A 27,979-nucleotide genomic window follows, 5' to 3' on the forward strand; every position below is an offset into this window, starting at 1 on the left:
TCATCACTTGAATGTCACCCGCGACATGGTCCTGAATTCCTCTATGTGCTACCAGAGCACTTGGGATACACTGAGATTATTCCTTATATTACACTGGATTACATGTAGCTGTGAGAATGTCTGTCTCTTCTCTCACCCCAACTGTGAGCTACTCAAGGGTTAGGGTTATATTCTCTTCATCTCTGTACCCCAGCCAGTGTCTCAGAGTGAATAAAGACATGCCTGTTCATTACAAAGCGAGAAGAAACTACGTTAACATTGTTCTTACAAGAGGAGAACCAGGGCTCTGCAATTTGAAAGGACTTCAACTGTTTTTGACAGAGCCTTACCCCTTGGGTCCTCTGGAGCCCAAGACGATAGCATAAAAGATAACAACTTCATGACTTCCAGTCCAGGCTCGCTGAACAGAGTTGCCTGGGAAGAATAACTGTAGCAGTACAAGTAATGTGGGATAATCTATTTTAATGAAACTCATTATATATATATTTACAAAAAGAATAAAGGAAAAAGACAAAAACAAAAATAGATATTACAGCTTAATAAAAAGTACAACTGAGCACTGTGGGCTGGAGGTGGGATACCCACCCGCAGCACGCCCACCCTAATGTGCCGTCTGAGGGCCTGAAGAAAGGACGGTGGGAAGGATACAGGAGGCTCAGCCCAGAGATGCCCCTGTCTTCCTCAGGGGTTCAATGTAGTTTGACCCTGACATTCAACCTTTTATGTCCTTCCCAGTCAGGAAGGTAACTGGGTACAGGGGTGGGGGTGAGGAGCAGAGAGAGGTACAGGGCAGGACGGAAAAAGTAGAAGGATACTGAAGGGCAAATTAGGGTGGGTAACTAGGGAGTTAAACAGGAGCAAGAAGCTTCTATTTGTATTCCCAAAATCTGGCATGAGTAGAGAAGGAGGAGGAAATGGGGAAGGGGAGATGGGAAAGTGGAGTGGAGGAAGGGAGGCAACTTATCTCCCCCTGTCTCTTTTGGATAGTTCCAGTCTTTTATGTTAATCCCAGTCTGAGACAGGCCCAGGGAGGTTCCAGTGACAAATTAGTGGTTGTGTCCCAGTGGGACAGATGCTCTAGGAAGTGAACTGCTGAGCTGGTAGGAAAAGCTGGGGTCCTCCTCAGTATGACACAGCTCCTGGCTCCCGGGGAGCAATGAAAAGGACGTCAGCTTTGGCATTGATGCAGTAGGTGACGATGAGGGAGAAGACGAGGATGCCGAAGCCCACTATCAGGGTGATAAACTGCAGGGGGAGGGAGGGCAGGAAAGGAGAAAGGCATTCTCAGAACTCAGTGCCGTTTTTTAGATAATTGTTTGGGGTTTGGAGCCATGGGAATTCGGATGCTGACTCTAAGCACCAAGTATGGAACAACCATGGGCAACATCTCCCCAGCCTACAGACTTTGTCTCCCCATTTGAAAAGAGAAGTGAAGAATCTCTGTTCTTGCTTCCATCTCGTATTGTAGGCATTTTGAAAGGAGGGCCCATGGCTTTGGTTCTCTTGTGGCACTTACATTACTGACTTGTGACAGGAGCTCAGTACATTAGACTGACTCATCCCAGCTGTGCCAGACGGGGAATGCCAGATGGGAGTGGAAGCTGTGAAGGAGTTCTGGGATCCACAGGAGTTCTCCAGAATGAACACCTACTCAAACTATCTGTGAAGAAAGGTGCTCTCCAGAATGAACACCTACTCAAACTGTCTGTGAAGAAAGGTCTCCTGGCTGGGCACAGTGGCTCATGCCTGTAATCCCAGCACTTTGGGAGGCCAAGGCGGGTGGATCACCTGACATCAGGAGTTCAAGACCAGCCTGACCAACATGGTGAAAATCATCTTTACTAAAAATAAAAAAAATTAGGCGGGCATGGTGGCACACATCTGTAATCCCAGCTACTTGGGAGGCTGAAGTAGGAGAATCACTTGAACCTGGGGTACGGAGGTTGCAATGAGCCGAGATCGCGCCATTGCACTCCAGCTTGGGCAAAAAGTGAAATTCCATCTCAAAAAAAAGAAAGAAAGAAAAGAAAGAAAGAAAGAAAAGAAAGGAAGGAGAGGAGAGGAGAGGAGAGGAGAGGAGAGGAGGAAAGAAAGAAAGGAAAGAAAGGAAAGAAAGGCCTCCTAAGAGAACACGCTGGCTGACCAGGGACAGATTTGCAGTAAGCTTTTGCTACAGATGTGGGGCAAATGGGAGATGGAAGGGGCTATGTGACACAAGAAAGCAGAAAGAAGTCAAACAGATCCCTGCCACCTCCCCTCCTGCCCTATCTCACCTCAAGCTCTTTGCTGGCGATGAGAAATATCCGGGCACGGATATCTTTCCAGCGGCTCTCAGTCCATGTAGAGTATTCAGTAGAGCTCCACTGACTCAGTTCGAAGGCAGGAGACAAGGCCCTGGCTAATCGTGCAGTGGAACGCACACACCGGGGGAGTCGGTCCGTCTCATTGGAATTCAAAGGGCCCTGGACCCACGAGTACTCATACAGCTGCACAGAGGATGGGCCACAACACATGGCCAGGGTGATCCTCTTCTCACTCGTTCCCTCTACCCTCTATCAGTGCCATGCTCTAACCAATAGAGCTAACTGGTTGCTGTCCCTTTATCCTTTAGATGGTCCATTTTCACCCAGGTTCTTCAACACCCAATTGCTGAGGACTGCATCTCTCCACCTCTCCATCCCAACCCCTGGGTCTAACTGGGTCTAGAAGAACCTCCAACTTTCCCAAGGGAAAGGGGCCCCAGGGCACTTCCGACACCCACCACCACTCACATCCTTGTTTTCACTTGGGACTTTACTTGGATCCTGGCACTGCTCTCGGGTGAGGTTGACCACTGTGCCAGTCAAATTTGCCAAGGCATACTGTACAACATAAGTGGTGTTGGTGGGGCTGGAGACAGCGATGTAATGTTGAAGAGGCCCATCACCTGATTGCAGACCAAAGGGAACGGAAGATTTGGTGGGTGGACGGTGGGTGAAACAAGAAAAGCCCAAGATTGGCAGCAGCCAGAAAGGAGCACAAGGGGAAAGGATCCATCAAATATGAGAAGAAAGGAAAACAGGGGGTAAGAAAAACAGAGAGGAAAAAGAAAAAAATAATAAAGGTTAAACCAAAATGACTTTTTCTCTATCCCTTTCCTCAGCTAAGGGTCCCATTCCCACACCAGATGCTTACCCAAGTAAGACCTTAGGTCCTGCCTGAGGATAGACTGGAACCATGAGTTGTTGGCTTTAATCAGGAACCCATAGAGCAGGCGGGTAACCTAGGATTGGAACAGTGAGGAGAAAAAACCCTGTGACTTGAAGGGAGCCCAGGGAAAGAATTATCAGCGGAGACCCAGTCATGGGGCAGGAACCAGACTGGCCAGATACACTGGAGTTGGGAGACAGTGGCTGGCTCATAAGATGCAGATGAGGCCCACATAAGAGCTCTCTGGGGCATCAGGCATTCTCACCGGCATCAACAGTAACGTGGAATTCCAAGGTTTGGGACACTAGGGCAAGGGAGGATAGGGACAGCTTGCTGTGTAAACAGAAAGAAGGAGCTAGGGCCCATCTTCTTACCGTTTGGGGATCAGCCTGAACTGTGTCGCTGAAGTTGGTTCCTCCTGCAAGCTCATACAGAGCACGTCCCAGCACCGTGGCCACATCTGCCAGGGCCTGTGGTAGGTGAGGAGGGGGCTGAATGGCCCACCTCTCCTATCCTCAAATGCTAGCTCTTCACTGTGTGCCCCAGGCTCCCACCCAGCCTGACTCAATGCTACCTTGGCAGTGTCTGTTACAAAGTTCAGGTCCTCTTCAGGGCTCAGCCATTCGGGATAGCTCACATTAATGTTCTCAGCAGTGTCGTAAATACTCTGGTAATATCTGCCAGGAAAGCCGGCATGAGCCTTGGCTACATTTAGCCAGGGCTCTGCCCCTCTCCTCCCTCAAATGCCCCTTATGCAGGAACTCAGTATCTCATTTTCAGCATCCAGAAGAAAGGGGTGAGAGAAAATCAGGATCCCATACTGAAAAAGGTGTGGAGAACAGGGAAGTAGGAGTGAGGGTGAGGTAGTTACAGAAAATTAAAGATTTTCCTGAGAGACAAGGTAGAAAAGGTGAATGAGCTCAGATCTTTAAACACAGGAGAGATTTCTGTATCATTTGGGCTGGAGATATGGGGGACGGTTAAGATGATTTTCAGAGAACTCTGCCATATATCATGAGATCAACTGTATAACTGTTCCAATGAACATTTAGATTTACGGTGGCTGGGAGCAGGAGGTCATTAGCACGTCTTAGGATCAGGTCTGCTCATAGATATATAAGAACGCACTGATAAAAGCACCATGATGATCCTTATGGAGCCCCAAGGAGATAGACCTTAAGAGGGGCTGAACTCCACAGTCTTTACCATCAGTAAATCCCTGTTTACACAAGTCAAGTCAGCCACATAATCAAATCCAAAATGTGTTCAAATGATGAATCCTCACTTGCCCCAGAGTGGTACAAGGATAGCTTTAGAGGCCGCGCACAGTGGCTCAAGCCTGTAATCCCAGCACTTTGGGAGGCCGAAACGGGCGGATCATGAGGTCAGGAGATCGAGACCATCCTGGCTAACCCAGTGAAACCCCGTCTCTACTAAAAAAATACAAAAAACTAGCCGGGCGTGGTGGCGGGCGCCTGTAGTACCAGCTACTTGGGAGGCTGAGGCAGGAGAATGGCGTAAACCCAGGAGGCAGAGCTTGCAGTGAGCTGAGATCCGGCCACTGCACTCCAGCCTGGGCAACACAGCGAGACTCCGTTTCAAAAAAAAAAAAAAGGATTGCTTTAGAGAAGACAGCTGACCCTAAGTGCTAGGACTGTCACTCCCCCAGATGAGTGAGAAGGTGCTACTTGGCTGGGGTCAGAAACAGAGCTCAAGCATTTTCACTTTGAAACTCATTTGGCCCCAGGGAAGCTTGGCAACCCAGCCTGAGTAAGAAGTCCCCCGTTATCCAAGGCCTCAAGTTAGGAGCAGTTTAAGGGTAACCCGGACCAAGAAAGAGGTGACTAACAGGGCCTTACTATCTCTGGAGCTCCATCAGCTATAGGAGGCACTTTTACCCTCACACTGAACCATGGATGGACACCTACCACATGTCAAAAACATGGTACATTTCACAGAGTATGAATACTGTTTCCGGCACCTCTGGGTGAGTTCCAGAGAAGGACTGCTTTTTGTCCTCTAGTCAAAGGGCCCCCACCATCCTTTCCATGCTTGTTTGAGATGATGCCCTCTGCTGGCAGCCCTGAGGAACTCAGGACCCTGGAGAGCTTGGGAGCAGTGGAACCATAACTGAGGATTGTGACAGGAAAGGGCTAACGGTGAGGATGATTTTCTAAGATGACTAGACAGTCAAACAAATAAGGGTTTCAGGTCAGATGTGAAAAGGCCACTGAGCAAAGAATACAGATGGACCAGAGATTTTGGAGGGGGTAGTGTGGGAAAGCGGAGGGTAATAACCTTCCTCCCAGACTACAGAATAGACTCTCTTCAAGAATGAAGAGGGTGCAGGGCCAAGTGATTCTTACTTGTTATGGAAGGCACCAGAGTGGTCAGCCAGAACAACACCAGAGATGTTTCGAGCTCGAAGAAATCGCTGCAGGGAAGATGGTGGGAGAGGCTGGGACTGATTTGGCCTCCTGAGGATGACAGCAGGGACGCCAGCACCACTCTTCTCCAATGTGGCCAGGAGATCCTCCACCTGGGGGGAACGAGGGAGATTAACTGATGGGAGGCTGGGGGATGGGAAGCAGGAGGTCTCTTTTAGGCCTGAAATGCTCTATACTTCAAGTCCCCTGCTTGGGGAGCTACCCTGTCTCTAGTAGACCTTTATCCCTCAAGCCTTTTGGGACCAATTTCCTGTAGGTTCCACCATTCTTTTTAGAATTAGAAAATTGGGGCATAAAGAAGAGACCTATTTTTTTCATATTTATAAGGAAATTCTACTGTCTTCAAGACTCTGCTTTATCCTCAGTGGATGCTTCATTTATTACTTATTGTGCAGAATTTCAGGGAGCAAATAATAATAGAAAACTGCGAGCTGAATGCCAAACAGATAACCAATTCTTTAAATGCTACAGAATTCCACAGCAGGGATGATGCTGAAGGCTGGAATTGCAGAAAGAGGACCACCTGGAAAAAAGCAGACCTAAAGGTGGACATAGAGGGAAGGGAAGGTTTTGAACAAGCAGTGAGGAAAGTGGAGGACAAGTTGGATAGGGAGTGTAACACAGCCAGGAGTTGGGCAGAGCAGCCTTGACAACTGGATCCATGGGGCAGCAAGGCAAGGGAGCTAGTCACTCACCTATCCTTAATGGGCAGTAGTAGTCTGCTAGGCAACAAATGATCAGAGAACTACCTAGTCCAGGGAACCAATGGAATGCCACTGAGCTCCTGATTCTTCCCAGCAGCAACAACAGCTGTGGTGTTCATCCTTTGGCCAACACCCAATCCAATCCTGTCTCCTACCCTGTCTCACAGGCCCTGGGGGTTGGTGGAAACAGGGCAGGGGTTGGGGTCTGGATTCTGCGCTGTAGGAACAGGAAATGAGGGGAGATGCTCAGGTTACCTGGTTCCGTACAGAATCATTTTTCTGAGACACAGGGTCTGTGTGCATCCAAAGCTCTAGTGAGGTTCTTAAGGCCACCTGGGGGGAGGATGAAGAAACAACACTTAGAATCAGTCTCCTGTTCTGGGCCATACCTAGGTGACAGAAGTCAAGGGAAAAGGTGGTGGTTCCTGCAGTTGAGACCACAGAATAACAAAGGAGGAAGTTTTAATTAAAAAGGAAGGGGCTGGGGGACATGCCACATACCTGTCCCAGCTCCACAAATGAGTCCACATTCTCTAACTGCACAGGAAACTTGCCCTTCTCCATATCGTAGACCATCCTCGAGCTGCCAATGTAGTCAAAAGTTTCCTGAGAGATGGAGGAAGGTAGGAGGGGGAACAGAGATTCCAAAGAGTTATGAGAGCCTCGAAGAAGGCCAGATCATCAAAGCTGTAAGCAAGACGACTGTCTCAGGTCACCTCAACTGCTAGTCAGCTTACAGTCATGCAACTTTGTGCTTCTCTTGGCCCCACATCCCAGCTGTGACTATCCCTCATATGTATGTATTACAAGATTTCTCAAGCCCAGAAATGGGGAAAGTAGCCTCAGTAAAGACCTAAGATGAACATCAGCTATAATGTGTCTGCTTCTTAACTGTCCTCCACCTCCAGTGACTCAGCCACAGATGCTGTTCCCTTAGTTTAGGGCTGTGGTCCTAGTGATGAGAGTCAGGAGCCTCAGGGCTCCTGGATGGAGATAGCAGTAAAGGAGTCCAGAGAGTAAAAGTAAAAGGCCACCTCCAATATATCTTATCAGTGCGGGAAAAAAGGGGCTGGTTACATACCAATTCAGGGTGTAAAAGCTTCCTAAAAAGAAGGACTCTAAGCTTCCTAAAATGGAGGAATCTAAAGGGGAGACATACGTAGACACATCCAGAAGCTCTATGCTGATTAACAACTTAGGTCAAGTGCCGAGGTCTTCTCCAACCAGTAGCCACTATCATCCTTAACTATCCTCTTTCTTCCCTGCCATTGCACCCCAGCAAAGAGCCCTTACCCCTTGGAAGAAGACAAACATGACATTGCGGGGCAGGGTGGTCACATCGGGTGCCTTTTGCAAAGCTTCAGCAGCAGCCAGCTGGGTGACGAAGGAAGCCACCGCACTTTCAGCCCCTGGGGCCACATTCCAGAAAAAGGAACGACTATCCAGCTAGGTACAACAGAAGAAAAGTCAGGGGATATATACTTTAAAACTGGCCCCAAACCTCTTTTCTTGCTCCAGTCAAGAGAATATAACTGTCCTGCGGCAACGGAGACAACCCGGGAGTCCCACAGCCCAGATTCCTCCCCATTTGAGGCTTCCCAATTTAGCAACTTTGAAATCTGATATGCTAGAGAGGGGCCTACCAGCTCTTTTTGTGCCAGCCCTGCCCATCCTGATCAGAAGCCAACACTCACCCGGGTGGCAGCAACCACAACCCTGTCGTCAGGCTTTAATGTCCCAGTTGTATTTATAGGTTTTAGCATGCTCCACACATTGTAATCAGACAGGGGGTCACAGACGATTTCTAAGCAGGATGAAAACAATGAGAGATCAACAAGGCTAAAGGAGACAGTAGCTATAAAGGCAACACTGGAAAACTTCTGACCAGTGCCCCACGGAATCTAAGTCGTTTTCTCTACTTCCAACAGTCCCGGCTTGGCTTCTCTGCCACGATCCGCTTTAGGAACAAGCTGCCTCAATTTTTCAGAATTGTTTCTAGTTCTCCCACGCAGAGCTCCTTCATGGTGTCTACTCCTTCTCTATTATAGTCTCTCTTAACATTCCCCGGCCTGGTTCCACTCTCCCTCTGCCCCTTATTCCATTACCCTCATGGTTTGGATCTGCCCTACCTGGGTTGATGCTGAAGGTGCTTTGGATGGAGCTGCGCCGCATGCAGGTGGCAGTGCTGATGACAGCGTGCATGTGTGAGAAGAGCTGCATGGCACACAGTGGGAAAGTTGGTGCTGAGCCATTCTGACTCAGGTTGTGATCTTGATAGCACTGAAAGGGGAGATGGACCCCACTGAGACAGCTAGTTGGTGGAGGCCCTCCCCTACGTCCCAGAAGGAGGAGGGCCCAGTTCCATCCTTTTGGGATGAAGCCACACTTTTTTCAGAGACATCTGTCCCTGAGCTATAGTTATCTGGTACAACCACAGGATCTATAAGGTCAAAGAGAAAAACTCATCAAGAGGTACAAAGGGTTGCAGACTCAATGGTTTAGCTGGAGATGAAATTATCCCATTCCAGATGGCCAGGCCCAATTGAAAGTTTCAGCCACTGAAAAGACTCAGTGTGATCTGATACAAAGAGCACCAAACTAGAGATAGAAAATCAGATATGACACAGCTAGGAGATCAACTCAACATGCAACTTTGGACAAATCTCTTAACTACTCTATGAGTCAAAATGGAAATACTAGGCCAGAATTAAGGCACAGTAGAGCTAAAAAGAAGCCCAGAAATTACCAAATTGAATCTCTCAATCTCTAGTCCAATGCTTTTTTTTACGATACTAGTGGTTCTTCATGTGCGCTGTGTACCTTGTTTCATATTATTCTTTCAGATATTCTTTATATTTTCTTCTAGTCTAAAAGGCTTTAATGCTGTGAGCATTAAAGAAGCAGGAGCAAAATGTGGGGAGAGAATGTGAGAAAAATAAACGTCTTGGTTCTTTTTGGAGCAACCATCTTTCAGCAGGTGTACTAGTAGAATGAGCCACCCTCCAAATAGGAGAGCCTATAAAATAATCCTCTTTCTTTCTTTTTTTCTTTTGAGATAGAGACAGCCTGCTCTGTCACCCAGGCTGGACTGCAATGGTGCCATTTCAGCTCACTGAAACCTCTGCCTCCCAGCTCAAGTGAACCTCCTGTCTCAGCCACCTGGGTGGCTGGGACTACATGCACACACCACCACAACTGGCTAGAAAAATAATCTTCTTTCTAACTGGAACTGCTAGGAGCTGGCAGAGTCATTACCTGCTTGATGACCTTGGTTTCATTTTCATCTTCAAGAAGAAAGATGGGGAAACTAAAGTCTTCATAAGCCAAACCATTGCCCAGTGAGTTCCACTGTATTTCTCTGCAGTGAGCAAACTCTGGCCCATAGGAGTTGGAGTAAACACCTGAAGGGAAGGATGGGGAATAGGGGGACTGGTTACTGGGACACCAAGTAGTTAGGAATCCAGTGAGGGAGGAAGAATCTTACAGTTGGAACTAAGAGTTCAAAAGCAGATGGTGACTCAAAGTAGCAGGCATGATGTCTATCACCATCCACACTAAAATGGAAAGACAATGGTATCAGGGAGTCTTAGGCTATAAGATTAGGGATGTGAACATGTGACAAAAAGAGATGATGCCATGTAAGGCAAAGGAAAGGGAAGCAGGAGAGGGAAGGGATGAGCAGCAAGGACAAATAAACACTACCTCCTGTTTGGGAGTCAGTTACTGACACCACACACAGACACAAACACACATACATCCCTCACAAAGACATAAGACCGAAGCAACAATGAGCCTTAGGTGACAGTAGGCTCTCCTGATCCTTTGGGACACTTACCAAACCCATCATTTGGGCACTGCACACTAGGAGAGAATCCTGAGGCAGGACTGGGCTTGGTCAAGGACACTGCAAGACCAGCAATTCGGCTGGTTCTCCCTTTTAGCTTCTCCATTAAATCCCTGGAATGGGAAAGGAATTCCATGAAGGAACACAGGAAGGTGTCGGACAGCCTGACATCCTGCCCTCCAGGATGGAAACAAATGGGGAACTAGTGGAATCATACTGTTGACTTATTTCTTCCCTTTCAGTCTCTAACTTCTGAGTCTGGAGTATGATCTGCTCTAAAAAGTAGAGCTCTAATGAGTCAGCACCCCAGGAAGGAAGGGGAGGGGTATCCAGGGTTACTCAGGGACAAGATAGGTGAAATTTGGCCCTGAGCTCAAGATCATTTCTTTTGATGGTACACCTTTCCTTCTGAGGACCACCCTGCCTTCTCCCCTGACCAGACTAGGGCAGCCAAGGGAAGTTTTCACTAATAAGTGGGAGGACTGTTCACTGAAACTTTCCCTCTATGGATGTTTTCCCAGCAGATATATCTATTATTACCTGGTAAAAAGCTTGCTCTCCAGCAGAACCATGTAAGGGGGGTTGGGGCCATCAGTCAATACCCACTGTAGGTCCTCTTCTCTCTCTACTACGTGGATAACCCCTGTGTCTCCACTAATTGAAGCTGCCAAGACAGAATGAGTTAAATTAAAGCTCTCACAGTTGATAATTCTCACTCTGCCTCACTGATTCTGCATATCTTTTATCCCTAAAGATGTCACAACATATTTGGGTGAATACAGGCACCTCTAGATTTGAACTGAAAAGCTGTTGCCCGAGCTCCATCTGAAGTTTATCAGGAGGGAATGGAATATAAAAGAGCACAAGAGGACTCATTATATGCCAGAAAGGTTCTGTGAACTTCATTTTCTTGCTCTCTGCCCCCAACCTTATTTAGCCATATACATAAGATTCTACAACAACAGACACCAAAGTTTTCAAACCTATATTTTCTCCAGGTAATGCCACTAAATCTCTACCTCAGGGTTTTAGCTTTGAATCTTCCTTTGTGAAAACACATGCATAGATGCCCTTGGCCTCAGGAGCCTTCCTGGATCGGCATTCCTTTTGCCCTTTTTGGGAATGACTTTACTTGCTTCTGGCCGGTTTTAGATGAGGTTAATCAAGAACTCTGAGGTTTCTAAAACAGAGCTTCCCAATTGATAAGCCTTGAATGGATCAGAGATGTGCTCTCATTGGTTCTCCTCATTCCAGGAAACCTAGGGTTTCCAAAGTCACCTCCAGCCAGGAGTCTACTTATCATTCGCCCCAGGATGCCCTGAAAATATCACCCATTTCTCTATGTGCCAGGATGCCATACAAATAACATTTTCCATGTGTCTCATGACATAATAAAGATTGGGAAGCACTGTATTAGAGGATTGATACTCAGAATCCAGAATACTTTGAATTCTACATAATTCAAGACATTAGGTAATACTCCTTAAGTCCCCAGTGATGTGTGCAGAGATATCCTAGGGTCTCCCTGTGAGTCTTCCCCCCATAGAAAATTGGATGTGTTATTCATAAATTATTTAAGACCAGTAGTTCTCAGCCCTGGCTGTGTATCAGAATCACTTCAGAGTTTTAAATGCCCGCCTCGGCCCCCCAAAGTGCTGGGATTACAGGAGTGAGTCACCATGCCTGGCCCTTGCCATAGCATTTAAAACATGGGAAAAGGAACAGATAGTGTGGCAACTAAAACATATATAACTTCGGCCAGGTGCAGTGGCTCATGCCTGTAATCCCAGTACTTTGGGAGGCCGAAGTGGTTGGATCACTTGAGGTTAGGAGTTCGAGACCAGCCTGGCCAACATGGCGAGACCCCATCTCTACTAAAAATACAAAAATTAGCCAGGTGTGATGGCACATACCTGTAATGCTAGCTACTCAGGAGGCTGAGGCAGGGGAATCGCTTGAACCTGGGAGGTGGAGGCTGCAGTGAGCTGAGATTGTCCCACAGCACTCCAGCCTGGTGACATAGTGTGACTCCGACTCTCACACACACACACCCACCCACTCCAAAACTTCAACTCCAGGGAGGACAGGAAGAAGACAAACTATGATACTGGACTGAAAAAAACCTGGATTCTAATCTGGATTCCAACTAGCAATGGTGTAGTCTTAAGTAACTTGCTTATTTTCTCTGGGCCTTCAATGAGGAGGTTTTCTACCTCTGTTCATCTCATACTGTGGGGATAGATGAAAGAAGGAAGAAAGGATAGAAGGAGGGAGGGAGGGAAAAGAAATCTATTTATAGTCCCCTTTCAAAACTTTAAATTGTCCAAGAGAAGCAGAGCACTATAATGAGAAATCAAACCTGGGTATCACTTTTTCTCCTTAGTTTTATCATGTTAGCTACACTAATTAAAAAGGGCGCAGCCTGCTCAGAAAAGACAGATATGACAAAGTAAGACTTAGAAATAAGTACGTTGAAAAGGAAACAAGATCTTAATGAGGCAGTGGCCACAGTCCCGCTTGCCCCCTCTTGTTTCTCTGTACTGGCACTTGGCTTTACCTCCAGAGGCTTTGCTTCCCACAGAGTTGTTTTAAGAACATAGAGCAGAATGACTCATTCCCAGAGGAGTTTTCTTAGAGCCCAGTTACAAGAAGATGGGGTCCTGGCCTTCTGTACTTTATAGTGAGGTTCCAGTAAGACCAGCAGTCTGATCTCAGCCCACCCTGGACCTAGCTCTCTTCTACCTACAAACCAGTTCAGAAACTAAGTTCAGAGGGCTAGGCACGGTGGTTCATGCCTGTAATCCCAGCATTTTGGGAGGCCAAGGCGGGCAGATCACGAGGTCAGGAGTTCGAGACCAGCCTGGCCAACATGGTGAAGCCCCACCTCTACTAAAGATACAAAAAATTATCCAGGCATGGTGGCACACACCTGTAATCCCAGCTATTCAGGAAGCTGAGACAGGAGAATCACTTTAACCTGGGAGGCGGAGATTGCAGTGAGCTGAGATCGTGCCACTGCACTCCAGCTCAGGCGAGAGGGTGAGACTCCATATCAGAAAAAAAAAAAAGAAACTAAGTACAACAAAAACTTTATTTGGTGCTGATTGGAACCAGTCAACCTACTCCCAGTGCTCTGTATAGCAGGGACACGGGACAATGAACAGATACTATAGCTCAGGGAAAGATGGCTAAAAAAGTAGTAACTGCTTCCATGAACAAGTCCTTCACTTCTCAGTGTCCCAGTTTTCTCTTACCAAATTGGAAGAAGGCTTCAGGAAATTATACAGCACTTCTGAGATCACCCTCTTTACCTAGCATCATCAGTAACCATCTATTAAGAGATATTTGACTTTCAGCTTTATGCAAGTATTCCAACCATTATTCCAGGGGTAAACTGAAATTCAGAGGTGATCAACTTGATGATGAGAAAGCCAATATCAGACCCCAAGTTTCCTGCTTATCTGCAAAACTACTTTCTGACAGAGATATTGTCCATGGGAAACAAAATCTGAAGACAGCAGGTTAGCCTTTAGATTACTACTTTTCCTGCCCTATGATTTTAACAGTTTTTAAAGCCATAGTGTCGTGGAACCTTCTTTTGGAACACACAAAGTGTAAAAATAAGTGGCCTCACTGTCAGTTGAATTTAAGGAAAAACAAAGTTTTAAAAAAGGATAAATAGAATGCTTCACTAATTCCTCCTGCAATTATTTGGCATTTTCTTTTTTTTTGTTTTTTGAGACAGCGTCTCACTCTGTCACCTACGCTGGTGTACTGTGGCACAATCTCTGCTCACTGCAACCTCCACCTCCTGGGCTCAAGTGATTCTCCTTCCTCCACCTCCGGAGAAGCTGCGACTATAGGCACGCCACAGCAGCCAGCTAATTTCTGTATTTTTAGTAGAGATGGGGTGTTTCACCATGCTGGGCAGGCTGGTCTCAAACCCCTGACCTCAAGTGATCCACCCGCCTTGGCCTTCCAAAGTGCTGGGATTACAGGCATGAGCCACCGCACCCAGTCTATATGGCATTTTCAACGCCTTCTCTTTTAAATAGTTCATTGCCTTTAAGAAGCCCATTTTGGTTCCAAAAAGTTCAGAGTGCAAGTGATGACTGGACACCATAGAATATGAGACTTTTTTCTCCTTAAAAAAAGTGTAATAGGGTGGTTAAGAGTCCTGGCTCGGCTGGGCACGGTGGTTCACGCCTGTAATCCCAGCATTTTGGGAGGCCAAGGCAGGTGGATCACTTGAGGTCAGGAGTTGAGACCAGCCTGACCAACACGGTGAAATCCTGCCTCTACTAAAAATACAAAAATTAGCTGGGCATGGTGGTGAGTGGCTGCAGTCCCAGCTACTCGGGAGGCTGAGGCAGGAGAATCACTTGAACCCGGAAGGCAGAGGTCACAGTGGGCCAAGATGGTGTCATTGCACTCCAGCCTGGGGAACAAGAGTGAAACTCTCTCTCAAAAAAAAAAAAAAGAGTCCCAGCTTAGTGCTTGAGCCACCAGATCCTGGCATCATCACTTATTACCAGTATGATCTTGGGAAAGTTACTCAACTTCTTTAAGATTTAGTTTCATCATTTATAAAGTGACAACAATAGTAAGACCTATTTTATGGGGTTGTCGTGGGGGTTATATGAGATGCACATGTAAAGAGCTTGGTATGCAGCATTTACTAAATGTCAGTTCTTATTAATTATCTTGCCTAGCTTGACAGACCGTTCTCTACAACTGCCTACTCTCAGTCCAGTATGAGTGTCAGAACTCCTAAGCAGGACATGACTGTTACTTACTATCTAGGGCACAGACAAATATCAATGTCCATAAACATGAATCCCAGTCTCAACTCACACTGGCAGCCAATCTGATGAGTGGCGTTGAGCAGGCGAACACAGGGAGCTGTTTTATTTAAGGGGATATATATCTTCCTCTCCACTGAGTTTCCCCTGCACAAACCTGATCGGAAGATAAAAAGTGTTAGAAAAAATTGAGAGACACAGGTATTAGCTTCTATCATGTAATTAACCTGATGTATGGCTTGGGTAAATCATTCAATATCACACTTTCTAAAATGAGGTTAAAGTCCATTATTCTTACTTCTTGCGCACATTATTGTAACAGATACACGCTCTACATGGCACTCAGCTATGTGCCTCAAAGGGTTATTAAAAAGTCCATGTAGCGCCATTGACAGTGACACTAAAAGAGAGAAAACTTGGCCAAAGGAAAGGTGTTTGACCTTAGATTTGCCAAATTCTGGTTGCACAGGTGATCACACTTCTGCTTGTATATCCTGTATGTATATTACTAACCAGTTAATACAAAGGTGCTGGGCTAAGAAAACTTTCTAAGACATTTTTCCAAGAGTGTGAACAGAATTGAGAGACACCTTATGACATACACTGGTCAGTTAATTTAACATCAGTAGGCCATTTGTGTGCCACAGTGTGGGGCAGCTGTAGTTTCTCCTTTGAGGATCTTTAAAAACAATGTGAACTAGGGGAAGGCACAGTCATAGTTATATACAGACATTTGCATTTTAGGGCGTGACCAACTAAAAAGCCATGTATCAGTAAATAAACGCGTATAAGCAAACAGTCAAGTACATTATAAATGCCAAAAGTTCCTTGAATCGTTACTTCACGGTTTGGACAGTTAAGAGTACCCATATCCTACCTTATTCTTGCTTTACTGATTAAAAAACAAAAACAAAAGCAAAACCTGAGGCAAGGCAGAGGGACACAGACTTTGGGTGTAACCAATAGAGGAAGAAATAAGAAATCTACCTTTTAAGCGCCGCACAGCACCCACAGAACAAGATTGCTTTCGTCTCAAAAAGTCTAAACGCGGGGAAGAAAGCTAACTTTCACACCTGTTTCTTTCGACTGTGGGGTGGGTGGCTGGGGTTGTGGGAAAAACGAGGCATCTGGACAAAGTGGGAGAGGGTCGAGTTCGAAGTCCAGGAAGAGGCCTAGAGAAGGGAGTGAAGCGACACGACATGCTGCGGGGGAGAAGGGACCTTTAGGTCCAGGCAAAGGGGGAACTTCTGTCGTGGGAACGAAAGAGAAAGAGGATTTACAGGGTGGGGGGACAGAGGGGCAGCAGGAACCAGAAGGGAGACAGTGGCGCTCGCGGCTGGGCCGATCCGGAGAGTTCCCTTTAGAGAACGGAGCTCACGGGTGGGGAGGCCTCACCTGCTAGTAGGACGCAGAAAGACAGAAGACGAAGGAGACCCCGACTTCCCGGGTCTGCCCCAGAGCCACCCCCTGCCGTGGCCATCTTGCCTCTCTGCTGAGCGGAAGCCCCCGTTCGGCTCCTGCCGGGTAGCGGCCTCTCTAGGCTACCACTGACACCATCTCTGTGGCCCGGAGCCCAACAGACCGGAAGTTCGTGTTTCCAGGAGCTTCCGGAAACCGCGGCAGAGGGTAGCTGACGTGGAGGCGTCCGAAGGGCAGCAGGGTGTGTCGGGGCTCAGATTAAAACATCGGAGTCGGAGACCTGAGAGATGCTAACCAAATTCGAGACCAAGAGCGCGCGGGTCAAAGGTAGTGGAGAAAAAAAAAGGGGAACATGGAGGTTGGATGTCAAGAGCGGCGCAGACACCGGGGAAGAGAAAATGGGTGGACGTGCTGGCCGAAGTGGGCCCACTAGACGGACCCAGAGGAAGACGGAGGGTGGGAGAGAGGTTAGGCCTGGCTAGCGGTTCTCCAGTCCCCTCTTCTTTGGTGTGTCCTTGGGCTTCGATTTACGTATAAAGTGGCTCCCACACTGTAGGTGATTCCTTAGACCACCTCCCTATTCTTTCTTCTCCCTTTCTCTCTTTGCTGTGCTCCCAACTTGTATTGTTCTGCTCCAAAGGCCCTGTGACCTGTTGGCTTTTTGATTGTGTTGTATGGAGTGGCCCTGGGGCTTGAGTCTCGATCTCTGTTACTTGCACCCGAGTCAGTAGCTTTTTTGGAGATGTGTAGTGGCTACCTCACTTAAGGAGGCCTTGGCTGCAGCATCTCAACATCAGTACCTCCGTTCGGCTTTATTCACTACCCGGAAGTAGTGCTTTGAGGCTTATAATAACCCCAGTAAAGTCTCAACTTGATAGGGTTGCCAGATAAAATGCAGGACACCCAGTTAAATTCGAATTTCAGGTAAACAATGAATAGTTTTTTTAGTCTGTCCTTGCTTACCAGAAGTTCAAATATATCTGGGCATCTCGTATTTTTATTTGCTAAGTATGGCGACTCTAGAGCTCGAGTGTGGGTCGTTGGGGGTGGAAGGCAAATACTGAGATCTCAGTATTAGCCTCAGAATGTTAAAATGTGAAAGGCAGAGAGAAGTAAGGTCTCCAGAGACCTGGAAAAAATAGTATCTAGAGTATGTAGTAAGATGCAGCGTAACAAAATGGTTAGTCTTTGAAGTGGTTGGTCTTTGAAGTCAGATGGGCTTGCTTTGGAATCCTGAGACATCCACTAACAAGCTGTATGACTTGGGTGACTTAAGGTCTCTAAGTCTCTATTTCCTCATCTGTAAAATAGTCTTTTATAGAAAGAATTAAAATGAGAAAGTATGGAATGTATTTATTACAGCACCTGGTGTAGACTCAGTAGTGCAAAAAGTGGAGGCTGCTCTCAATATGTGAATATATTCTGTGCAGTTTCTAAGTCTCTTGGGAAACTTGACCTTGAAAGGTGGGTACCATTAAGAATTTCTGAGACCTGTGTAGGTGAAATGGGTCTTCATAATCTTTCAGTTTCCTTTTCTGCTCCTAATTTCTTGCTGGGCAGTAGAGAAGGAAAAACAAAGATGTTGTAATAATTGAGGGCAAACATCCATTGTTGAGTGTACTTATATATCATAATGGAAAAAAAAAGAGAACCTAATGGAAAAATAGACAATTTAGAAGAAAAATTGTAAATGTTCAATAAATAATTAAAATAGTTCCACCTCACTAGTAATGAAAGAAATGCAAAAAAAAAAAAAAAAGTGAAGTTACTTTCTTGGGGGGAGAGTCTTAGATTTATAAAACAAAACAACAAATAGCTGATAACATCCTGTGTGCAAAATGGGCACCTCCATAAACTTCACGAGACTGTATATTGATACAGTGTTTTTACATTTAAATATATGTACTAAAATGTTAAGTGCACATTTTCTATTCCTGAGCAATCTCACAGGTCTTTAGCCTAGAGCAGTAATAATGCAAATAGGCTAGATTATGTGTAGAAGTATCTTCAGTAGGCTCTTCTGAAGAGCCAAAAATTGGGGGGACAAAGGTAAATGCCTGTTAGAATAATGTAAAAGTTTGCAGAACAACATCATAATGTGATCCCCACTTTCATAAAATAGTAAGGCCTATGTCTATGTGTAACTGCATTAAAAATCTGAAAGGGTACACTCCAAACTGTTAGTAGTTGTTACCTCTGGGGACTTCCATTTCCAGTCTTGATAGAATAACAAACAAAATGTATGAAACAAAGGTTCATACATTGCTCACAGACGTTGGGTGACACGCAGTGCAGGGAAATGATTCTTGAGAGAAGGGAAATAAACAAGGTGAGTCCTATGATTGTCATAGATTACTGCCTAGAGAGTTTTCAGGCTTCAGTGAAAAGGGGAATCCCTTGTTCTTTCTGAGGAGACAAAAGTTTAGAGTGTGGGGAAGCAAAGATGCTAGATTTTGCAGGGCAAAATACTGGAGAAGAGGGGGCTGCAGAGAGAGAGCACTAGAGATCTGCAGGATGTCCTCTCGGGTCTTTGAGTACTAATCTGCATGTGAGAAAACTATTCAAAACCTGACAAAGAACCACTGGAAAGGAGAAGGCAGAGCAATCCCCAGAGCTCACACAGGGCTGGAACTAGTTTGTGTCCCTACTGGCCAGAATGGAAAGACTTCCTGATATTATAGGGCTTCAAATAGAGACCTCAGATGGGCTGTTGCTTTAATAATGGTTCCAGATTAAGCCTAGAATGAAGGCTGCTGTAGCCCCCCTGGAATAGAACCTAAAAGCAAGCCTTGAAAGGATCAACTGATTCCAAGTAACTTAATTGCATCCTAGAGCAAAGCCCAACAATATTTAAAGGAATATAACAAACATCTAGTACCAAACATAAAATTCATGATGTCTGGCATCCAGTAAAAAATCATCAAGTGTGTCGAATGAATAAATGAACCTAGGATTAACCTTGCTGTTTCTTTTTCTTATCAGAATTGACAGAAGGTGACATCATGGGGCTTAGTTAGCTCATTGTATCATTTTCTATTTTTTTCAGGGCTCAGCTTTCACCCCAAAAGACCCTGGATCCTGACTAGTTTACATAATGGGGTCATCCAGTTATGGGACTATCGGATGTGCACTCTCATTGACAAGTTTGATGAACACGATGGTGAGATATTTCTAAGAGGAAGTTAAAGGAGTATAAGTATTTATCATATCCTGGGGTATTTAAAGCCTTGTTTGACATGGATTCCTCTATGATTAAAGAATGTGGAAGTGATAAAACTGAAAAATCCTGAATAGGAATCACCTTAGATATTAGAAAGGATAGCTCTCTCTAACATACATTGCCTGCCTTCTCCACCAGGTCCAGTGCGAGGCATTGACTTCCATAAGCAGCAGCCACTGTTCGTCTCTGGAGGAGATGACTATAAGATTAAGGTACAGAGGGTCTGTCATGACTGAGAATAAAGGACAGAGGATGTGGGAAGGTTTGGGAATCATGAAAGGGACTGAAAGACAGGGAAGTTCATTCATACAGAGCTCAGGCTTTTGACAACATTATCTGAAGAACTTACCCAGCAAACATTTATTGAACGCTTACTGTGTACCAGACACTGTTTTCTTTTTTGGGAATTCAAAAATAAATAAGAAATGGCTTCTGTTTTCAAGGAGCTTTTATTCTAATAGAGGAGATAAACATATATCCAAGTAATAGCATGTACAGTTTGGTGAGTGATGTAATAGAGAGAGATTCACAGTGAAATAGGAAAGAGCAGTACAGGTGCAAAGACAAAAGGCACGATACAGCTAGATACAGGGCAACTCTTATTAGTTTTGTATGGAGAAAACCTGAAGAAATGTTGAGAGAAGGGGCAGAAGATGAGAGGGGCCAGATCATGGAGTACCTGTTTGCAGCACTCAGGAGTTTAGATGTTATCTTGCAGATAACAAGGAGCAATTTAAGGAACTTAAATACAGGAGTGATATCAGATTTATATGTTTTTAAAATGATTACTTGGTGGTAATTAAAGAAAAGATTGGATGATTTGGGCAGAACTGGAGGCAAAGATTCCAGTCAGGAGACCTGAGCTTAGGTAGTGGCATTTGAAATGGAGAGAAGGAGATGGATGTGAGAATTTAAGGAAATGAATCAGTATATCCATTGGATGATAGTCAATAAGGAGAAATAAAGGGCAATAAGGAGAAATAAATGGGATGACTTTCAGGCTTCTAGTTTAGGTCACTGGGTAAAGGGGGTGTCATTAACTAGGAAGGGAAAATCAGGAGGAGATAGTTTTCTGGAGTGGAAGAGAATGGGTAATGAATTCCATCTTGTCTCTGATAATTTTGAGGGAGCTAAGAGACAGTCTAGTTGAGGTGTCTGTGCTAGAAATATATTTGTGATTTGTCATCATGAAGGGAGGAGCCAAAGGAGAAGCAGTAGAAGATATTGCTCAAGGAGTACGTTGAATAAGAAGATAGACCATCATTTAAGGGAGAGAGGGGAAGTAGAGTTAGTATGGGAAACAGTGATTTGAGGGGTTCAAGATGAACCAAGAGGGAGAAGAAGCCCCTTGCATGCCAAGGAAGAAGAGAATTTTGGGAAGGAGAAAGCATTTAGAATAAGATCAAGACTGAGAAATAACCTTTAAAGTGCTTAATTTGGAAGGCCTTACTATAAAATGAGGAAGCAGACAGAATATAGGCAATTCTTTGAAGACGATTGACTATCATAATAGCGAAAGTTAGAGCCAGAGACTAGCAACCTATAAAAATAAATCAAAATTTCCTTTATTTACTTCCTTTAGTTGTTTTCATTAAGTCTATCTATCAAACCAAACCAGTGAAATTTACTTGATAAAAAGGTAAAGCCTTTTTCATAAGCAACTTCAAGAAGTTATATATTGTGATTATACCACAGAACTTAGGTGACAGGAGTAATGAGTGACAGATGCCTACAGAGAAAAGAGCTATTGGAATTATAGGAAGGACATTTATTTCTGTTTTCTAGTTTTTAAGCACCACATCCTGGGGCAATCAAAACTCAGATCACCTGATAGATCTCAGAAGCCCATAAGGATATCACCTCATTATAATATTTTTGTATTTGTTGTTTATAGTGATGAACATTGAGTATCAAGAATGGTTAACTTGGGATTCTTATAATCTGTTTAAAAAGGAAAAACTGGGTGTTAATTAAGACAAAAGTTTTCCCAAAATGACTAATACTTCGGAAAAGAAATAATCTTCCACTTATGAAATGTCCAGAATAGGTAAATCTATTGAAACAAAAAGTAGACTAGTGATTGTCTAGGGTTGGAGGGGTTGGGAGGAAATGAGGAGTGATGGCTAATGGGTATGAATTTCTTAGGGGAGTGAACAAAAATGTCCTAAAATTGATGGTTGAACAACTGTGAATATAGTAAAAACCATTGAATTTTATACTTTAGATGAATAAATTGTATTTGAACTGTATCTCAATAAAGCTGTTATTAAAACAAAGGAATTCTTTACTAGCTGGTAGGTGTATAGTACTATCATTCGGTGGAGTTTTTTTTGTTTGTTTTTTTGTTTGTTTGTTTTTTGTGACCGAGTCTGCGCTGTCGCCCAGGCTGGAGTGCAATGGCGTGATCTCGGCTCACCGCAACCTCCACCTCCCGGGTTCAAGTGATTCTCCTGCCTCAGGTTCCTGAGTAGCTTGAATAACAGGCATGCGCCACCACGCCTGGCTAATTTTGTATTTTTAGTAGAGATGGGGTTTCTCCATGTTGGTCAGGCTGTTCTCAAACTCCCAACCTTGGGTGATCTTCCCGCCTCAGCCTCCCAAAGTGCTGGGATTACAGGCGTGAGCCACCGCACCCAGCCCATTCAGTGGTTTTAATTAATTTAATTTCTCTGATGACTAATAAACTTGAACATTTTTTCATAAAAAGGGGGATTATTTAGAAAAGTTATGTCTGTGGACTATCATATTGCTTACTATATCCAGATAAATTAGTATAATCTTCATTTACAAAGAGTAAGACGGGGAGCCCAGCAAATGGTCAGAGTATTGGTCTAAAACACCTATAAGTCTTTAAGGATTTACAGTTTTGGAGCTTGACTTAGGCCATTGAAGGAGTCAAGACATTTTGAAGCTAGAAATATGAAAGTTTAAAACACTGAACTCTGTAAGGGGGAAAAAGTCAGTTAAAGAATAGTGTTTATGGTATGATCTAATTTTTATGTGAAACTCCACTGTGTACATGTGTATTTATATGTAACTGATTGAATAGATAGAGGCGAAGGTATTGGAATACTTTAACTTTTCATGTTATTCTTATTTCCATGCATAATGCTTGCTGAGCACTTACCTAATGCCACTGTGTTAGGTGGTAAGGGTATAGTGTTGAGCATGCTGGGCAAGAACCCTGCCTTCAGGAACTCAGCATTCTTGTTTGGAAGATCATACTTTTGGATTGTTTGAATTTGTTATAGGAAATGATATTTTTATAATTTACTAAAGAAAAGTTAAAAATTAGAAATAGTAACAAGCTGGCCCAGATTGATTATAAACAAATATTAAAAAGAAATTTTAAAAAATTAAATGAAATAAAAAGAAAAATGCATCTGGTCTCTTATTTTTGTACCTTTTAGGGGATTTTCTGAATGAGGAAGATAAGCTATTTTATATTTATGCTCCTGGTTTTCGTGTCTTCAGTTGTGTTCGTTGATGCCTAGTACTTTGGTAGTTGACTCAACTTCACATCTGAATATGATATTGTTTCTCTGCTTAGCTCAGCCTTACTGAGCAATGTAGTATTTTCCATGTAATAAGTTAAAGTCTGTTTGCTTGACAGTTGAGTACAGACCACATATGTATGGGCGTCATTTGCCGTCAGGGTAGGAGTCTAAGAAGCTGATGCCGTATATTACTGTTTCCCTTGGAGTCATGGTATCTATCTGTCCTACTTTTTTTTGAGATCAGGCCTCTCTGTCGCCCAAGCTGGAGTACTGTGGTGCGATCTCGACTTACCGCAACCTCGGCCTCCCAGGTTCAAGTGATCCTGCTGCTGCAGCCTCCCAAGTAGCTGGGATCACATCCGGCTAATTTTTTTTGTATTTTTGTAGAGACAGAGTTTCCCCGTGTTGGCCAGTCCGGTCTCAAACTCCTGACTTCAGGTGATCCCCCCTTGACCTCCCAAAATGCTGGGATTACAGGCATGAGCCATCGTGCCCGGCCTGTCATACTTTTTAAAAGTGATGGGTAAAGCATTAAGGGGCCTGTATTCAAGCTGAGAGCACAATTATGCAGTAGAAAAAAGAGTTTCAAATCAAGCCCTGGATAAATATTTCCCGCTACTAAATACAGATGGTGTCTTCCCAAAGAAAGAAAAACTTTTCTCTTTTTTTTTTTCAAGACCAGGTCTCACTCTGTCGCCCAGGCTGGAGTACAATGGCATGATTTTGGCTCACTGCAATCTCTGCCTCCCAGGTTCAAGTGATTCTCCTGCCTCAGCCTCCAGAGTAGCTGGGACTATAGGCGAATGCCACCATGCCTGGCTAATTTTTTGTATTTTTAGTAGAGACGGGGTTTCACTGTGTTAGCCAGGGTGGTCTCATTCTCTTGACCTTGTGATTCACCCACCTCGACTTCCCAAAGTGCTGGGATTACAGGCATGAGCTACTGCCCCCAGCCTGAAAAACTTCAATAATTTCATATTTATCTTTTCCCTAATCATACCCCAACCCCACATTGTTTATCTGACTTATAGTTTCATTCTTGTTCTTTTTCCCTCAAATCTTAAGGCTTCCTACCAAGGTTCCTACCTATTTAGAAATGCCAAAGTACAAATATGTATGTAAACCCGTATTTATATACATATTTCTATCTCTATAGAGGCCCAATAGCTGTATTTCTGTTTCTTAGTTTGATTTCTGTCTTTCCAGGTTTGGAATTACAAGCTTCGGCGCTGTCTTTTCACATTGCTTGGGCACTTAGATTATATTCGCACCACGTTTTTTCATCATGTAAGTAGTCATGGGGCGCTAGTTTTGGAGCATTCTTACTTTCCCCATAGTAATCTTTATTTGATCCTTGAGAACCCATGTTTTAATAACAGAGTTGTTTTTGGAGTGGCTCTTCTACAATCTGTGTGGTATTGACCTTTCTGCTTTGTTTCTTTCTGCAAAAGGAAGCACTCGGGATTGTACTGAATTTAATTTTATTGGATTCAGTGGATTCTATGGGAAGTCATTGCTTCTCTGTAGGGAAAAGTAGGGATTTGATTTCAGGTTTGCTGAACCAAAAAACAAAAGTTTGCCAACTAATCCCATGTAGGGTATTATTAGTAAGTAGTAGGTGTGTCTGGAAGATCAGACTAAGATGCCATTTTGATGAGCTAACAAATGTTTTGAAGTATTAACAATCATACCCCCTCTATCCTAGGATTTTTGGGTCTGGTGGAGGCTGTTCCCTTGGCCAGGCTTACTACTTTCTTTGAGCTGCCAGGTATCATAGTAGATTTAGATAGTGAGATTACAGACTCCCAACCTCTGAATCCATTTGCAACCTGAGAGGATCTCCTTATAATTCTGTTTATTAGCATTAACTTGTACTATTCTTTGATTGCCAGTAAATTAAGTCTTCTAATTAAGTTAGAATATGATGAAATAAACAATAATTTACTGGTTGAGTATACATTGTTTCTTTAATTAAAAAATTTTAGGATAGGAGAGAATGAGAAAATTACAATTTAAACATTTCAGAATGATAACCACTCAATAAGATAATTTAAGTAGGAATTGTTTGTCATTGCCATAAAGGACTTCCTGAAGACCCTTGCCTAGAACAAGTTGCCATCTACCTGGAAAGTTATGAAAAACCTTATTTTCTTTCATTTTACCAGCTCAGTAAATACGTGTGTGCGTTATACTTTCTAAGCTTTGTGCTAAATACTGATGTTAGAGATACTATCTCTGTATTGAAGGTAGAGATACTGTCTATCTTCAGTGTTTAACACAAAGCTTAGCAAGTGTAGTAAGAAGGAAGTGTAAATAAGAAATACTTCCTTTTCTCAACAATCTTACAGATTCCAAAAAGGTTAAATTGTCTTTATATGTTACTTTCTGCTTTGGTTGCTGAGACCTGGGAATTTTTTGAAACTGGACAGAAAGAAGTCAGACAATAAAATAATATTCCCATCCTGGAGTTAAAGGTAGAAGAATCTTTCACAGGATCTTAATTTACATGATTAACTATATATAAATACACACACACACACACACATAGAAGAAAATGTAAATGTATATGTCACTATCTGCCTCTGAGAATCTATTATGCCTCTGACTGGCTTCCATTCTTAAGTCTTATAGGTGAAAGTGCCGAAGTTGAAAAAAGCTGTTAGAGTGGTAGAGAAAAGGCGACAGCTAACCTGGTAGCAAAAGCAGCAGCCCCTTTGCTAATGTAGCTGAACTGTTAAGCAATGCAATTCTTTAGAGAAAAATGATTACAAGAGGCTGATGAAACAAATTTGTTTAATGTTTAAAGCCTTTGTCTGGAATATCTTTCAGGAATATCCCTGGATTCTGAGTGCCTCAGATGATCAGACCATCCGAGTGTGGAATTGGCAATCTAGAACCTGTGTTTGGTAAAGCAGGAGGCAGAGGGCTCAAAAAGAGTCTTCATTTTTCCTACTTTTTCATAATCAGCTTCTCTTACAACAATCTTCTCCCTTCCCAAATGGCTATGTCGGCTGATTAATTACTGATTGTATTTGTAGGATGCTTTTAAGTGCAAAATAATAAATGTAGAGGCAATCCCATATGTGAATCTGGATCTTCCAATAATTTCTTACCAGGAAGAGAAGTCATACAGCCTTTTAGAACAAAAAATTTTAGCTGGTTTTCAATTATTTTCCCAGAAAACCTGAGTCAAGGTCTAGACCTTTGTTTTGTTTTGTGTTTGGAGCTGGAGCTTTACATAGAACCTTCCACGAAGAGTTAGGGACCATTTAAAGTGATGGCCTTGGCCTGGCACCATGGCTCACGCCTGTAATTCCAACACTTTGGGATGCCAAGGCGGGCAAATCACCTGAGTTCATGAGTTCGAGACCAACCTGGCCAAGATGGTGAAACCCCGTCTCTACTAAAAATTCAAAAATAAGCTGGACATGGTGGCGCGTGCCTGCAGTCCCAGCTACTTGGGAGGATGAGGCAGAGAATTGCTTGAACTGGGGAGGCAGAGGTTGCAGTGAGCCAAGATTGTGCCATTGCATTCCAGCCTAGGCAACAGAGTGAAACTCCGTCTCAAAAAAATAATAATAATAAAAAATAAAGTGATGGCCTTTAAATGAGATACCTTACTAAAATCTCACAGATAATTTACAGTATGAATTACTGAGATTACATTTATTTTGATATTATAAAATATTTTTGAGAGGAGAGCTATGCAATCTCAGTTCTCCTGAAATTAGTAATATTTAAATACTAAAGCATTAGAGGCAAGAAGAGAACTGTTGTTAAAATAGCTGACTGGGCTTATTATTATTAGTTCACAATTGGTAGGATGACCTACCTTTGTCTCCATAAAAATATAATTGGATAAGCATTTATTGAATATGGAGAAAGGTATTTAGTTTAGGAGTCTGTTGACTTCCACCTCTAATTTGGTATTGTCTTTTTTTTTCTTGCAGTGTGTTAACAGGGCACAACCATTATGTGATGTGTGCTCAATTCCACCCCTCAGAAGACTTGGTAGTATCAGCCAGCCTGGACCAGACTGTGCGCGTTTGGGATATTTCTGGTGAGCTGCCCATGTTCAGGGGACAACCTGGTCATGTCTGGTGCAAAACTGCAATTGCTTAAAATAGTGAGGAGAGTTGACTTAGAACTGGAAAATTTAGAATATTCTGTTTTATAATAGCATCTTTGTTTCTGAGGGTGTTGAATCTGCTTTGATCGTTCTTCATATTGGAAGTCTTCTCTAAGAAAAGAGGTAACGCTAGAAAATTCATTTGATTTGAAGAAATTTTAACTTTCTAGTTAGATCAGGTTTTAGTTAAAATCTGTATACTGTTGGGACATTTGATTAAGAATCAGGCTTTCCACTACAAATAAGAAAAAAATACATCTATGACAAAAAGAAATTTTTAGAATAGATTAATACAGGGAAACAAGACTGTTGGACCCTGTTGCTTTATTTAAAAATAGTAAAATCTCTCTATTACATTTCTTCTAGTGCAAGGAGCATGGTTGGGTTCTAGGAGTTGGTAACTTTTATGTCCAGAATACCTTTTTTTTTTTTTTTTCTCTGAGAAGGAGTGTTGCTTTGTTGCCCAGGCTAGAGTGCAGTGGTGCAATGATCTTGGCTCGCTGCAACCTCCACCTCCCGGGTTTAAGCAATTCTCCTCCCTCAGCCTCCTGAGTAGCTGGGACTACAGGCGCATGTGACCACGCCTGGCTAATTTTGGTATCTTAATTAAAGACGGGGTTTCCCCATATTGGTCAGGCTGGTCTCAAACTCCTGACCTCATAATCCGCCTGCCTTGGCCTCCCAAAGTGCTGGGATTACAGGTGTGAGCCACTGTGCCTGGCCTTTTT

The 27,979-nt window shown here is 43.7% G+C and overlaps 2 protein-coding genes across 6 annotated transcripts in view; one reads left to right on the plus strand and one right to left on the minus strand.

Moving 5' to 3' along the window:
• Window positions 1–445: 445 nt before the first annotated feature.
• On the minus strand, window positions 446–16,808 carry NCSTN (nicastrin). 4 transcript variants are annotated; one of them, XM_011970380.1, is made up of 18 exons: window positions 16,382–16,588; window positions 15,251–15,386; window positions 15,039–15,143; window positions 10,725–10,848; window positions 10,176–10,297; window positions 9,596–9,741; window positions 8,470–8,620; window positions 8,035–8,144; window positions 7,634–7,786; window positions 6,842–6,946; window positions 6,596–6,673; window positions 5,556–5,728; window positions 3,764–3,866; window positions 3,564–3,659; window positions 3,175–3,262; window positions 2,772–2,926; window positions 2,274–2,486; window positions 446–1,245 (listed from the first exon to the last, which is right to left on the minus strand). In XM_011970380.1, exons 2-18 carry the CDS (start codon window positions 15,273–15,275, stop codon window positions 1,123–1,125), a joined length of 2,070 nt encoding a protein of 689 aa, XP_011825770.1. In that variant the 5' UTR covers window positions 15,276–15,386; window positions 16,382–16,588; the 3' UTR covers window positions 446–1,122. The 4 variants fall into 4 exon arrangements, with proteins under 4 accessions (XP_011825770.1, XP_011825768.1, XP_011825769.1 ...); XM_011970378.1 differs by lacking the exon at window positions 15,251–15,386 and adding an exon at window positions 16,060–16,158 and having other exon boundaries at window positions 16,382–16,466; XM_011970379.1 differs by lacking the exon at window positions 15,251–15,386 and having other exon boundaries at window positions 16,382–16,808.
• The window catches only part of COPA (coatomer protein complex, subunit alpha), a 53,865-nt gene continuing 42,183 nt past the window's right edge, over window positions 16,298–27,979 (plus strand). For both annotated transcript variants that reach the window (XM_011970376.1, XM_011970377.1), the window contains exons 1-6: window positions 16,298–16,732; window positions 19,452–19,565; window positions 19,764–19,837; window positions 24,329–24,409; window positions 25,952–26,028; window positions 27,073–27,182. In XM_011970376.1, the coding sequence (XP_011825766.1) occupies window positions 16,693–16,732; window positions 19,452–19,565; window positions 19,764–19,837; window positions 24,329–24,409; window positions 25,952–26,028; window positions 27,073–27,182 (496 nt within the window). In that variant the 5' untranslated portion in view covers window positions 16,298–16,692. The remainder of the gene's footprint in view (window positions 16,733–19,451; window positions 19,566–19,763; window positions 19,838–24,328; window positions 24,410–25,951; window positions 26,029–27,072; window positions 27,183–27,979) is intronic.

This window comes from Mandrillus leucophaeus, unplaced genomic scaffold (assembly GCF_000951045.1).
Source record: "Mandrillus leucophaeus isolate KB7577 unplaced genomic scaffold, Mleu.le_1.0 Scaffold947, whole genome shotgun sequence".
Classification (NCBI taxonomy): Eukaryota; Metazoa; Chordata; class Mammalia; order Primates; family Cercopithecidae; genus Mandrillus; species Mandrillus leucophaeus.